Raw genomic sequence first — 14066 nt, 5'->3', positions numbered from 1 at the left:
CTTTCTCCAGAGGAGAAAATTGAGGTAAACAACATTAAATGACTTGCTCAGGTTCACGCAGCTAGTATCTAGGACCAGATTTGCCAGACTCCAGGCTTAGTACTCTATCCACCACTCACCAAGTTATTATGGTAGCTCAAGAAACATTATAGTGGTTGACTGAGGATAACTGAGCTAAATGAGGAGTGAAAAGATCATAAGGAAAGTAAAATACAATCACAAATGCAGAAGAGTCCTCAATTCCCTCCTGTTGCATAAATTTTTCTGTTCTTTTTGTAATCACTCCCCTTGGAAGAATTGATTCTAGCAGCATATCCAGTATTGAAAGCTTCCCTGAGGAAGGATCATGGAATTAAAAACTTTGGGAGAATTTGGCAGAAAACACCCAAGTGGTCATTAGTCATCTTAGATTACTCCTGAGTCAGAAACTGTGTGTATTGTGGAGAAAGTGAGGCAGGCTCTGTTCTGAAGAAACTTCCAATCTATTAGAGGATATGTTCATGAAAATATAGGAGATATTTTATACACACACACACACACACACACACACACACACACACACACAAAATGCAGAATCATCAGTAGAGCACTAACAACCAAGCAATAAGCAAAGTCCTCTTGAAGAAGGTAACAAAAGAAGAAGCATTCTAAAAAGACCAAGGTGGATGTAAAGTCAATTTTTTAAAAGTCATATACAGAAGATGAAAACAAGGGGCTCTAATGATGAATACTCAAGGTGTAGTATTGTTTAATAGAGAAGTTTTAGGATTGTTAAAGTTCAGAAAGAGCTGAGGAAAGCAAGATGCAAAAGGCTAAGGACAAGGAAGTCTTGTTTTTAAGTTAAATTAAAGCTTGGGTTAAAGCTTCTGTCTTGGTGAAAGGGAAAAGGTTAAGTCAATAGATGTCAAAAGTACTCAATTGTAGTTTAGCTTCTCTGTAAAGGACAAAAATCTTTGGTATTGAAAGAATGAAAAAAAATTACTATCAGGAAACTGAAGTACAAAGTAGACAGGCAAAGAAGGAAGAAATTACCTGGATGTCATTAATACATTTAATCAAAGTTTAATGGAAATAACTTTAAAGACATTTCGGCAACCTTCTCTATATGTTTTAGAGAGCATTTTTGTTCAAGTATGGGTTAAACTCAATGACTTTATAAGTATTTTTCAATATGGTACTCTCCTTGCCTCCAACCTCTAATAACTAGTCATGTGCCCTTCAACTACATATTTGCTCTAGCATTTTGCAAAAATTTTAACTTAATATGATAAATCCTCATATTTACATAACTTCAATTTATAATTCCCAATGATCCACACTTCTTCCTAGAATCTATGTCAATATTGCTAACATAGTTATTTCCTTTGGTTATATAATATGGGTTAAGTATCCCATTCTGGGTCTTAAAAGCAAATTCTCAGAAAATCTGTTGAACAGACTCATTAAACAAACAAAACTCCTTTTTAACAACTCCAGATATGGATCCTTATTAAGGTATGACAAGCAATAATAACCTAGTAAATTTGTTTCCTTCAATTTAGATTACTACTCAATTAATGACAATATGTTGCTTCAATTTCAAGAAAAATACAGGAGGAACTATATTATAGTTTGGTCATATAATCTATAATCTGTATAAACACTTTAATTCTCCTAGTTGCACCAGGAATATATTCCAGTGATTTTATAATGATTATGTTCTTGAAAAGGTAGCTGTAAGAAAAGATTATGATTTTTCAATTCATTTTTATTATAATTTAGGATGTGATCCCACATCTTTCTGGTGTTTTGCCAATAAATACAAAAAAAAAATAGTTTGTGATAGTAGGAGGCAAAGGGGTGGGTTAGTTAGTATTTGCCATTATGTTTATTTGTACTATTCCAAGCAGTAACTGCAAGAGATGTCCAGCTGCTAAATAACTGGGGAACAAGTTGTGGAAAGAATTCTGTTAAAATTAATCTTGTACTATATACTGAAATATTTTGATATTTTCTAGACAAGGAAATGGAAATTTTCCATAGTATTACTGAATATAGGCACACTAACATTCTTTGACCTCTTTCTGTGACGTAACTTTCAGCAATCTTGAAAAACAACTTCATTCACTTTCTTCATCATAGATTACAATAGGAAGCATGGCATACAGATTAGAAGATTAGCACAGGCATTAGGAAGACATGTCCTATGTCTTATATATTCAACAATGTGACCAGAGACAAATAACTTAACTTTTCTATGTCCCAGATAAGTAAGACAAAATTGTACAAGAAATGCACAACTACAGCAATGGAATGTTTCTTAGTAAGGCAACTATTTGGTATATTGGCTAGAACACTGAGTCAAAAAATAAAAAGCTGTCACTTTATTCTGATTTGGTAAATTGTGGAGGATCAGATGAGTTAGGGAAGGGGGTACTTAAACTCTAAAGTCCATTGTAGTTCTAAATCTACAATGCTATAAAACCACAGGTTCTGAGCAGCACCATCCTTAATCACTGCCTTGAAAATAGGCAAGCATTCAAAGATCTTAGAAGAGTTTCTAAATATCACATTTCTTAGAGAAAGAACACTTTTCAATTGGAGAAACGGTGAGATTACAACATAACATGAGGTAAAAATGGAATCTGGATCTTGACATCCCTTGCAATTAAAAGAAGATATCTGAATAATGCAGATCTGGTGAACGAGGGAGTTACTTGTCTAGCAACTCAAAATCTTCCAGGAAGTGAAACCAAGTAGTCACTCTTTCAGTGTTGAAGATCCCCATAGGAATCAAGAATGCATGGTTTGCACCACTGTGAACTCCAAACTGAGGTCCTTTTCAAGATGAATTTCAGCTAGAGAGATGTTAAATCAGAAGCACCTTAAAAGCTTGGAGACCACCACAGAGAACAGAACTCACAAAAGAGGAAGAAATATATTGATTGTTTATGGGGTATTGCGAACCATTTTATATGGTTAAATTGGAGCTCCTATAAGTCTTCTGGGTCATCTAAATATTTTGTAGGGTGAAACAATGTTCTGTAGTCAATGTGCACTTGTTATCTCAAATATTTTACAGGATACAGGAGCCCTATTATTCACATTTGTAGAAGACCAGACACATAAACACAAAGGAATAAGCAGTTCTACAGTGTCTACTATGTGACTGGCACAATCCTAACCACTTTACAAATATTATTTCATTTAATCCTAACAACAATCCTGAGAAGTAGTTTCTATTATTTATCTCCATTTTACCTTTGAGGAAACTGAGACAAATAGAAGTTGCATACTTTCCCACAGTCTTGTGAAAGAACTTTAGGTCACTGGAAAGGGTTATTTTGTTGATTTTATTTTTTAAAAGATATCTGAATACACAGAAGGACTTAAGTTTTTGTAGATAGCTGTCAAATAGTCACATTCTCATTACTGATTAACTTTTGTACATTATTGGAAATTATATTGTTCAGTTCCTGAAGCACTAAAAATAAAAATCCTCTGAAAATCTCAGCAAGAAATACTAGTTAAAATATTGGTCCCAGAGCCTGGAAACCCAGCATTCAAACTATGACATATGTTACCTCCTGGTTTTGGTTGTGTGACCCTGGGCAAGTTCTCTCAGCATGACTCCAAGTGGCACAGAATACACCATTTGCATTGGTACAAGGAGCTTTCTCCACTTTAAACCAATAAAAATCATAGGTTTAATCCCTAACATTGAAAAATTCAGCTAAGAAGACTCTCTTATATAATTTTTTCCCAGATTTTAAGGTTGTTTTTTAACTCTTCCTTTTTTAACTTTTTAAGTAGCTAAAGCCATTTGATCATAAAACCATTTCGTCAAGTTATTTAATATAGTAAGCATTTTTATTTTCAAAGAAAAAAACAAAACTTGGCAATAATAAATTTTAAAATAAAAGTTTTATAAACTTATAGTGGCCACCTTTTAAAATAATGAACCTTCGGTTGAACAATCTTTAGAATATTTTATTTGCAATTTTTTTACCCCAATTAGACCACAAGCACAATGAGAAGCTTATGTGCCAATTATGAAGAGAGCTATGTTCTATTTATCTTTGTACTTTCACTAGGAAATAACACTGTAGAAGTACTTAATAAACATTTGTAGAATGAATAAATGAATATACCTAGGATACAAATTCAATACCAGCAGTACAAAAGCTTGCCCAACCTATGCAGCTAATGTTCCATGTATTAAAGAGTTGCTAAAATATACATTTCTTTATTAACATTTAATGATTTAATGAGATTACATATTATGCGGTTTCAGGTAATACAGACTTTAGGCTCTAACCCCTACTCTTCTTTAAAATCACCTGTGGAAAAGAAAAGAAAAGTGTTATTTAAAATGTAAACCTTGGGTCAAAGGGTATAACAAGAACAGTTTTCTTCTAAAAGCCTCGTGAATTCTGAAGACAGGCTAGCACACTTAAAAAAAAATCAAATAAAATTTTGAATTGGTAAATTGTGAATTGTGATTATTTGCATTTCAAAAATAGCCTTCAATTTATAAAAGTACTCAAACAGGTTTCCTTGAAGCTTCTCCTGGGCATTAAGTATTTAATCTATAATACTAAATTTTAATACAACTTTTCAGGAAATAGAAAATCTGCTGCATAAATGAGCTATACCTATATTTTAAATTGGAGTCTCTGTTTTCAGTTAAGAAAGGGGGGAAAAAAACCCTCCTTTAAGAGATTAAAATTATCCCACTTTATGTCCAGAAATATGCAGCAGATCTCTATGATCATACTTTTCCCAGCAACAGAGATGAGTTTTAAGCACACATTGACATCACCTTCACTCAAACATTACCAAATGATGTTCAACTAAACATCAAATGAACTATGGCCTGGGATTAAACTTAAGTAGAAACACTATGAAAATTTGTTTCTGAAAATCAAAACATTATAAAAAAATTTCAGAATTTAAGAAGAGGTAGTCTCTTTGTCATATAAATATCCTTCACAACTTTATCCAGATATAATCTCAACACCCAGGTAGAATATTAAGCAAATATTAAAAAAAATAATTGACACAATCAAGAAGAAATGTTTGGATGTAATCACTGAATATCAGTTTTGCTATTTTAGTTATACCCTATATATATAAAATTTGCTATGTAAAAAATGCTGCTAGAACTAAAATGACAAAAAATGCCAAATTTTTTCTACTAAATTATTACAAAGCCAGTTTATTTTTGAATCATGTAGGTAATTCTTAAATTCCTCATCTAGAAGAAAACTGTGTGCATTTCGAAAATCTAATTATTACACCTTCAATTTAAATTCAGTAAGAGCGTAAACATAAGCTGTGACTCCATCAACTACTATTGACTGAGGTATAATTACCCAGAGGTTGATGAATAAAGGAAGAAGCAGAAGCAATTGACCTATTCCATATTTTTGGTGTCCAAGAAAAAGAAAGATAGCTTTTATAATTACCTTTGCTGCAGCAAGAAGATGCTTGTCCTTAATTATCTTACTCTTGTTCTGAAAAGCCTGCATCCTGGTTTCTTCTGCTAATCGATGAAGAAATAGTAAACAGTTCAAGTGTACCTTATAAAGAGACAATTTGTTAAATTTCCATAAGTTTTTAAAAAGTAGTTATATACTTAAATAAAACAATATTTTATACATAAGACATTATATATGGATACAGCTTTAGTTTTCAAAATGTGCTCATGTGCATTATTTTATATGATCCACCCAATAAACATTCCTGTTATGGGTAATATTTTCCAAGTTATTCAGTGCCCAGACAATAATGATTCCGTTTGTCATACTGCTAATTAAGTAGCAGAGCCAGGAATAAAAAAAATCATGTCCTAATGACTCAGTCAAATAATCTTTCTTCTATACAACTCTGAAGTGATACAGAAAATTCCAAGTTCTATGAGAGAAGAGAGCTTATATAATTTTTGCTTATATCTTAATATAGCCATTCTTAACAAATGATAGATGAATGACCCTAAATAATAAAATGCTAACTTTACAAGATATTCAGAATCATTGGTTAAACAATTGCCTAGTTTCCACATTCAGAAATATTTAAAAAAAAAAGTCCACCCAAATTTGCTTACTTAGAATGATTTATTCTAGCACTTTTTGGAAGTTAAAATAGTTTTCATAGGAGAAATACTCATGAGACAGTAAGATTGTAAAAATGGCACATTGAAATGAGTCCCAAAGTAATATTCAATGTTGTTCACAGAAGTCTGAGACAGGAATAAAAAAGAGCAACTAATACAAAAGAACAGAAGGTGGTAAATTATTTCAGTGGATTAAGGTGAAAAGAATCTGAAATAATACTAGCTATGGATGAGTGCCAGGAAAATGGAAAACATCAGTTTAAAAGAAATAAAAGGTATTCTGCAAAATAAAGTAAGATGATAAAAAGAGATCTGTTTTTAAAAAGTGATGCAGTTGTGTGGTGAGATAGCTGGGAGACAAATGAGATTTAAAAAACAAGTAATGAAAGTGTACAGAGAGCTTTACTAGAATTTCCTTCCTAATGAAATTGAAAACAAGTGAAAATATACATAGAGTCTGCATTAGCCTTTTTTTTAAAATAGCGAAATTTGGCAATAATAAAACCTCATAAACTTAAAAAAGAAGTTTTTAATGCAGAAACTTTGAAGATGAGCCAGGAATTCAATGCAAGTCAAAAGACTTCTAGTCTAGGGTTCTTTCAACTGTGCTAGTATTGTCTTAGAACATACAGAGTAGTAAATCCATATTCTATTGGAAAGAACACCAGATTAGTCGTCAAAAAAACTTAAGATTAGCCTCCTGCCCCTGTCACATTAGCATGTGTGGCCACAAGCAAGACCATTTGCCCTGGACTTCAATTATGTCATATGTAAAATGACCAGGTAGTACTAGACAATCCCTAGAGTCACATCTAACTTCTTATACAAAACACTTAAATTTTCTAGGTAAAGAAAGCAATTTGAAAAGAGAGCAATATTCCAGTCTCTTAAAAATCATTAAAAATCCACCTACAAAGTAACACTGTCCTTGGTTAAAAAACATGAATCCTTTGACTCTATGGCAAGCAACTGAATTAAGAAAGAATAAATATACAAATTCTTTTTTCAAAATCTACCTCACGTAAATGGAGAATGAGATGATATTGTGGAAGAGGAAAGATATCAATCCTGTTCCTTCTAGTAATTTCTATAGTGAGGAAATGACAGCAACTGAAAATACAGAAAAGTGTCTAATTCATCTCCTCACAATTCCAGGTCTTTTAATAATAGTTATATTTCTTGAATGTTGTTTTTAATTTATACATATAGCACAAAATATTTTTAAACTGAATTCACATTGTACTCATGAAACATCTAATAGTTTTCAACATTTCATAACAACTTGTCCAATCTTACTTTAACTTCTTTGGAACTTTTTCCTATGACTTTTTTCAATCCCTCTTCATTAACCCTATAATTTCATCAAAAATTGCTAATATGCCATTTATGCTAAGAAAAACTTTAAAAATTCTGAGTCAATGAAAAAGAAATTTACTTCAGAAACTATGATTTTGCTGCTCCTAAATAATCTGCCTATATATATATATATATATATATATATTCAACTCATTCATTAGAACAATTCTAATTAGAAAAGATACTTTTTAAAGCAACTTTCTAAATACGTTTCTTTTAGACTCCTTAAGGAACTGAGGGTATGACAATAAATATAACTTGTCATAATAAACAATGAGAAATGGAGATTTAATGCAACTAGTGGCACTGCTTTAGACAGATAACCATTTGTCTGAACAAATTGAAGATGAAGAAGAGGAAGGTAAACAGGTGATCAGCCATATTAGCAGTTACATTTATAAATATTTCTTAACAAACATTATGGCAAAATGGACAACTGATTCAAGCCCTACATGCTTCAGAGTCCAAAAGGGAAAACATTCTGAACTTGAACTATATTCTCCCAAGATTCCCTTCACCCTCAGCTTTTTCACATTAGTCTGCTTCCCCTAATCTGTAGATGGACAATACTAGATTTTACCAACCGATCATTATGTATACTCTCCCACACTTCATCCTCCCTAATATACTGAATTATAGTTGCCTGTAATGGTGTTCTTGTAATCTAACAATTCTTAATCTAATACAGTTCAGAACCACCCACTTCAGGCAAGTAACTCATGAATTACTATCCCCATTAAAAAGACATCAAGTGACATCCAAATTCACAGTGGGGAAAAATATCTCTACTATTACCATCAGCAAAAGTAAAATAAGTGAAATCTATCACTTTGAGAAATCATTCAAGTTCAGTGGCATGATTTTGAATGATTCTTCTAGCTACCATGAAATTTGAGAAATAAGTATTAATTCAAACTTCTTTAGACAATACTTTAAAAATTTGTGCATTACTTAGATCATCCCCCCAAAGCCTCCTAAATTTTAAGAAGTAAATGATTACAACTAATTTATTAGATTTTTATTAAATTGATGTAATTCTATTTATGTACATTGGGATCCCATACATAATCACTGTCAGGGGATATTTAAGCCCATTTTAATGATTTGAATATAATTTTAAAGTATAAAAGTCTATTATATCTTTTATGAAATACAATCATATTTATGACTTTTTATACAGAGTCCTTTATTAGGAATATAAACTCCAATGATATTATTCATTGTCCACTGTTTCTATAGGAAAATACAATTGCCTTATGAAGTTATTAAAAATTACAGTGATGTAGAGATGAAAAGGATTTCAGAAATCCAACCTAACCTCCCCATTTTTCAAATGGGGTAAGCAGAAACTGTCATATCTATTGATCTGCACAAATTAGGCTATTGCACATAGGGATAAAATCATGTGCTTCTAAAATACTTGTAGAGTTTTTATTTATTTTTTGTTCTTGGTCACCTTGAATTTTGAAAACAGAAGGATTAAGAATGAGGTTTTATGAACACTTTATGATCAACTTTTCTTATCAACCAGTAGTATGAAAATAAAAATTTGAAAGTTAAGATTAGCTGAAGTTTTGTCCAACCAGCTACTCAATACATACATCTTCTATATAACATCTGGAAAATGATAACCCAAGTCCTAATTCTTGCCCTCTCAAGCTACACCTAATATACATAAAACTTTCTTTAAAATTATGTCTCTTCAAGTATTTGAAGAATATCATGCTCCCCATCACCTCAACTTTTTTCCTCTTCTTTAATATAAACATTTCCAATTCCTGTCAGATTATACTACCATACTACTGTCAAACTGGCAATCAAATCAAATCAATTTTTTTTCCTTCTGACTACTATTCAGTCAGCTATCTCCTAGCCTATAATTGCAGTTTATTTTTTAAACTTCAGGACTTATTTATTTATCCCTATTACATTTCTCAGATTCATTCGCTAAGTCTAGACTCTTACTATCTTGTTCTTTCCTACTTCCCCTAAAACTTAACAGTTAAATCTTTTGCCTTAACTGTCTCCCTTTCTTAAAATGGCCTCATTCCTTAATTCTGCCCCTTGGAATTTCTGGTTTCCTTCAAGATCTGGCTCAAGTACCACCTTATGCATGAAGCCATATATTAAAGCTTTCCCCTTTAAAGTTTCCCTATATCAGGTGTGTGTGTGTGTGTGTGTGTGTGTGTGTATTGCCATATACATATATATGGTACACTTTGTCTCCAAGCTCCTAGAGAGTTGGAACTGCTTCACTCTTTTCTTTGTGAGCCGCAGTGTCTAGCTCAATACCGAGAGGCCAATGTTCATTTAAAAAATGCTCGCTGATCAACTGAGGTTATGCTAAATTTAATAAGTATACCTCCTGTCTTTATTATAAACAACTGATAAAAAATGTTGAATAAAATGGAGTCGAGATCAATGTCTTTCTTTTAGGCTAGTCAAATTCCATTCACCCTTCAAATACAAGTCCATACCCTATCTGATTCAGAAGATTCTCTCCTGATTAATGAAGTCATCAGTGATCGCCCTCACTCCCACAAACCTTTTCTTAGTTCCTATCACTTTTCATCTTCATCTCTCATTTTATAAAATAGTAATATACTCTGCTTTCTTGCATTGGTACCCACCTATTTCATGTACAAATACTTTAATCATTTAGCTTGTACAGTTCAGGTCAGAAACTACCAGTCTTTTCTATATCCCTTTCAGCATTTATTCACATGAAAACAGCCAAATATTCTAATGCCATTTCAATAAAATGCCTGACAGGTAGATCTAGTATTTGCATAGTATTAATATTTATGGAAGCTAGAGGGCACAGTGGAGAGGGCACTGGCCTTGGAATCAGGAGGATGGATGTTTGAATCTAGCCTCAGTCACTTGACACTCACTAGCTGTTTGACCTTGGGCAAGTGCCCTTAACCCTGACTGCCTCATCTCCAGGACCATCTCCAGTCATTCTGATTCATATCTGACCACTAGATCCATGTGACTGGAGGAGAAAGTCATACTGGTGACTTAGCACAACACCCCCTCACTCAAATCCAATTCATGTCCCATCACCTCCCTGATGTCATGATCTTTGAAAGCAAAGGGCAAATAACAGAGTCATTAGATCAGGGTTCATGTCCCAGAAGATGTTTATTGACCAAGTGACTAAAGCTAAGTCTTAGTTTTCTCATCTGTAAAACTGGAACAATAATACTTGCATTACCTACCTTTCAAGGATTTTGTAATTCAATTAAATATAGTAAGCCATGTGCTGTGTTATGTGCCATGCAAAAGAGATACACAGATCCTATGCTCAAATAGCTTATATTCCGTTGGGGAGATACCACTTTTATATATATATATATATAATATTATATAAAAAATACATAACTAAATTAATGATTATCTGAAAAGATTTGTTTTTAACAATTATGAGCAAAAGGAAAGATTTCTTGTATGAAGATGCATCTCAAGACTTGAAGTGGCAAGAATTCTAAGAGGTAGAAGTGAAAAGGAAATGCATTCAAATTATGGGAAATGGTCTATGATGCAAAAGTTGGGATGTTTGGTTCAGAAAATACTAAGCAGGCTAGTTTGATTCAAAAATAATATGGGAAAGGAAATAACATGGAATAGGTTGGAACAAGATTACAAAGTATGAGAGTCGAAAATTGTTTCAGAAGGAGGATCAATAGAATCTGCTAAATGAATGGATGCAAGAGAGAGAGAGGGAAGAGCCAGATATAACATCAATATTTCAAAATGTGGGAGGATAAATGAAATCAGAAGAGGAAAACAAATAAAAAAATAAAAAGGCTCAAGTATGATAATGGTGAGCATGAGATATACTATTACAATATCCTAGTAATGTCCAGAAGGCAGAACTGAAGGCCTGAAATTAAAATATTTAAAACTCAAAAATTAAGAAATTTTTGTTTCCATAACTCTTTTTTTTTTTTTACTTTTAAACAACCTGAAAGGACAAGGGTCCATTAACCACATGAGTTTAGTTTTACCCAAAAAGTTCTACTGAGTCAAGTATTCTTTTTTCACCCACTGTTACAGTATTTTTTTAACTTTACATTAAATTTACTCTCAGAAATCATCACAGATAATGCATCTGTAAAAAAAGTTAAAACTCAAATGAGGATCATGAGTGTAAGAAGATTCATTTAGATTGAGGAGTTGTAGTTATAGGGCTACCCCAAAAGCAAAACAAAAAACAAGGCAAGAACTAAAAAATGAAAAACTCAGTTCTGCCTACATTAATAGGAATTTTGGGCAAAACAAGTAGTTATATCCACTTCGTGCTCAGCAATTGTAACTATAATATAGAACATCTTTGCCTTCAAGAAACTTCAATCTTGGGGCAGCTAGGTGGTGAAGTAGATAGAGCACTGGAGCTGAAGTCAGGAGTACTTGAGTTCAAATCTGACCTCAACAACTAATAATTACCTAGCTGTGTGACCTTGGGCAAGTCACTTAACCCCATTGCCTTGCAAAAACAAAACAAAAAAAAGAGACTTACAATCTAATTAGGAAATAAAATTAGGTATTAGGAAAATTAATTAGGAAATAAAAGTGAAAAACTGAAAACAAACAAGTGCATGATTAAACTAACATAGATAAGACTAATTGTTCATGATTTAGAAGTTCAAAGAAGCTAGAGAGATGTCTATATGAACTAAAACTTGCCCTCAAGTGAAGAAAAGATTCATTTGAGGAAATCATTTTTTAAAATGTGCCCTTGGAAGGGAGTACATACAGAATTCCAGATGAAGTTGGCAGGGGAACCAAACTAAACTGGAAAAACAAGTAATAAAAGAGTATGCAGGAATCTTTCCATTTTCCTTCTTAATGAAATTGGGAACAAGTGAAAACTACTTAAATGAGCAACAATATTCAAGGCCTAAGGAAAGATTTCTGGAGGAAAACCATGAAGTTATATACAATTGAAGAAGAAAAAGGAGTCCACTTTGGAGTAAGGGTCCAAAGGGGAAAAAAAAAAAGGTTTATGAAGAAACATGTTAAAGGAGTTTGTCACAACAGGTAGTATATTAAGAGAATATGGGGGCAGCCAGGTGGATAGAGCACCAGCCCCAGCTGGAGTCAGGAGGACCTGAGTTCAAATGGGACCTCAGACACCTAATGACCTAGCTGTGTGGCCTTGGGCCACACTTAACCCCATTGCCTTAAATTAAAAAAAAAAAAAAATTTAAAAGAGAATTTGATACCAAAGAGCTAAGACCAAGTCCAAGTCCTGACTCTCTCTTACTGGCTATGCAACCATGGGTCAAGTCATTTAGATCCCCTGGGGGTCAGTTTCCTCAGCTTTAGAATGGGGTTAAGGGGAGGACCTGAGTTCAAATCCGCCCTCAGACACTTAAGAATGACCTAGCTGTGTAGCCTTGGGAAAGCCACTTGACCCCATTGCCTCGCAAAAACCTAAAAAAAAAAAAAAAAACAAAAGTAGCCCAGGGTCTCAAGTGGCCTGTATTTAGGGGGGCCCTGGAGTCGGAAGGGAGGATTCCAGAAGCTCCTCCCACAAAACGAGGGGAGTGCGGTCAGTGCCACGCTTTGCATCCCTCGCAGCATCCAGCAGGTGCCAAGATTCTTAAAAGATTGTGGAAGAAAGTCCTTAGTTGCCCACAGACTTCTCCCAGGGTGCCAGGGAACAGCTGACTCCTCCTCCTCCCCATCCCCCAGTCCCAAGGCCGCGGGAGGGGCAGGGGAGGGAGGGAAAGGTCTGGTTCCGGGTCAGGGGGCCGGAAGGGAAGGGCCCGCCCCTCCCCCTCCTCGCCACCCCTCCCCCTCCGCCCCAGCCCGCACCGGCGCTCGCTCACCCACAGGTCCAGGCCGGCCATGAGGAGCAGCCGCGGCTTCCTCCGCTTGATGAGGCTCCTCAGGAAGCCGCGGGGCGCCCGGCGCCTCAGCACCCGGGCGGCCGCCACCACCGCCGCCATTCCTTCCTCGCCCCCTTCTGCCGGGAGCTCCAGTCCCGCTCGCGGAGGCCGCCCGGCCGGTGCCCGAGGGGAGCAGAGACCCTGTCGGGAGCCACAGGCTTCCGGGTTCCCTTTTGAATCCCGCGCCCCAGGCACGGGCCGCGGCGCTCAGGAGTGACGTCAGACCGCGCCCACGCGGGAGGCCGGGCGCCCAGGAGAGGGCGGAAGGGCGGAGCCGGCGCCGGGAGTGGGCGCATGCGCGCTGCTGGACCTGCTTTGCCTTCTGACCCGCTCCCTGCCAGAGCCAAAAGTTCTTGTTCTGATGGTTTCTTCCTAAAGGTTTGGGTTTTTTCCTCGCTTCTTCCCCACTTCTTTTTTTTTTTCTTAGGGTTTTTGCAAGGCAAATGGGGTTAAGTGGCTTGCCCAAGGCCACACAGCTAAGTAATTCCCCACTTCTTTTATTTAATTTTCTTTTAATCATTTACTCCTTTCAGAAGTATGCTGCTTTATTTTATTTTACCAAGTTGTTGAGCAGGTTCAAGATCACACAAAGGCAGAAAAGGAGAGAGAGAGACAGACAGACAGACACACACACATCACCACCACCACCAAATGCACAAAAGGCAATAGAGAAACACACACACACACACACTCCACCCCCCACCCCAGCGGAAAAAAAA

General features: G+C 35.2%; 1 protein-coding gene across 1 annotated transcript; it reads right to left on the bottom strand.

The window, feature by feature from the left end:
* Window positions 1-3948: 3948 nt before the first annotated feature.
* CENPW (centromere protein W) lies at window positions 3949-13495 on the bottom strand. The gene is made up of 3 exons (XM_074187530.1): window positions 13288-13495; window positions 5448-5561; window positions 3949-4319 (listed from the first exon to the last, which is right to left on the bottom strand). The coding sequence occupies exons 1-3, from the start codon at window positions 13405-13407 to the stop codon at window positions 4293-4295; spliced, it is 261 nt and encodes an 86-aa protein (XP_074043631.1). The 5' UTR covers window positions 13408-13495; the 3' UTR covers window positions 3949-4292.
* Window positions 13496-14066: the final 571 nt, after the last annotated feature.

The sequence above is a fragment of the Macrotis lagotis genome, chromosome 5, assembly GCF_037893015.1.
Source record: "Macrotis lagotis isolate mMagLag1 chromosome 5, bilby.v1.9.chrom.fasta, whole genome shotgun sequence".
NCBI classification, from domain to species: Eukaryota; Metazoa; Chordata; class Mammalia; order Peramelemorphia; family Peramelidae; genus Macrotis; species Macrotis lagotis.
Note: the sequence above shows the minus strand (reverse complement) of the source record. Positions and strands in the feature narration are given on the sequence as shown.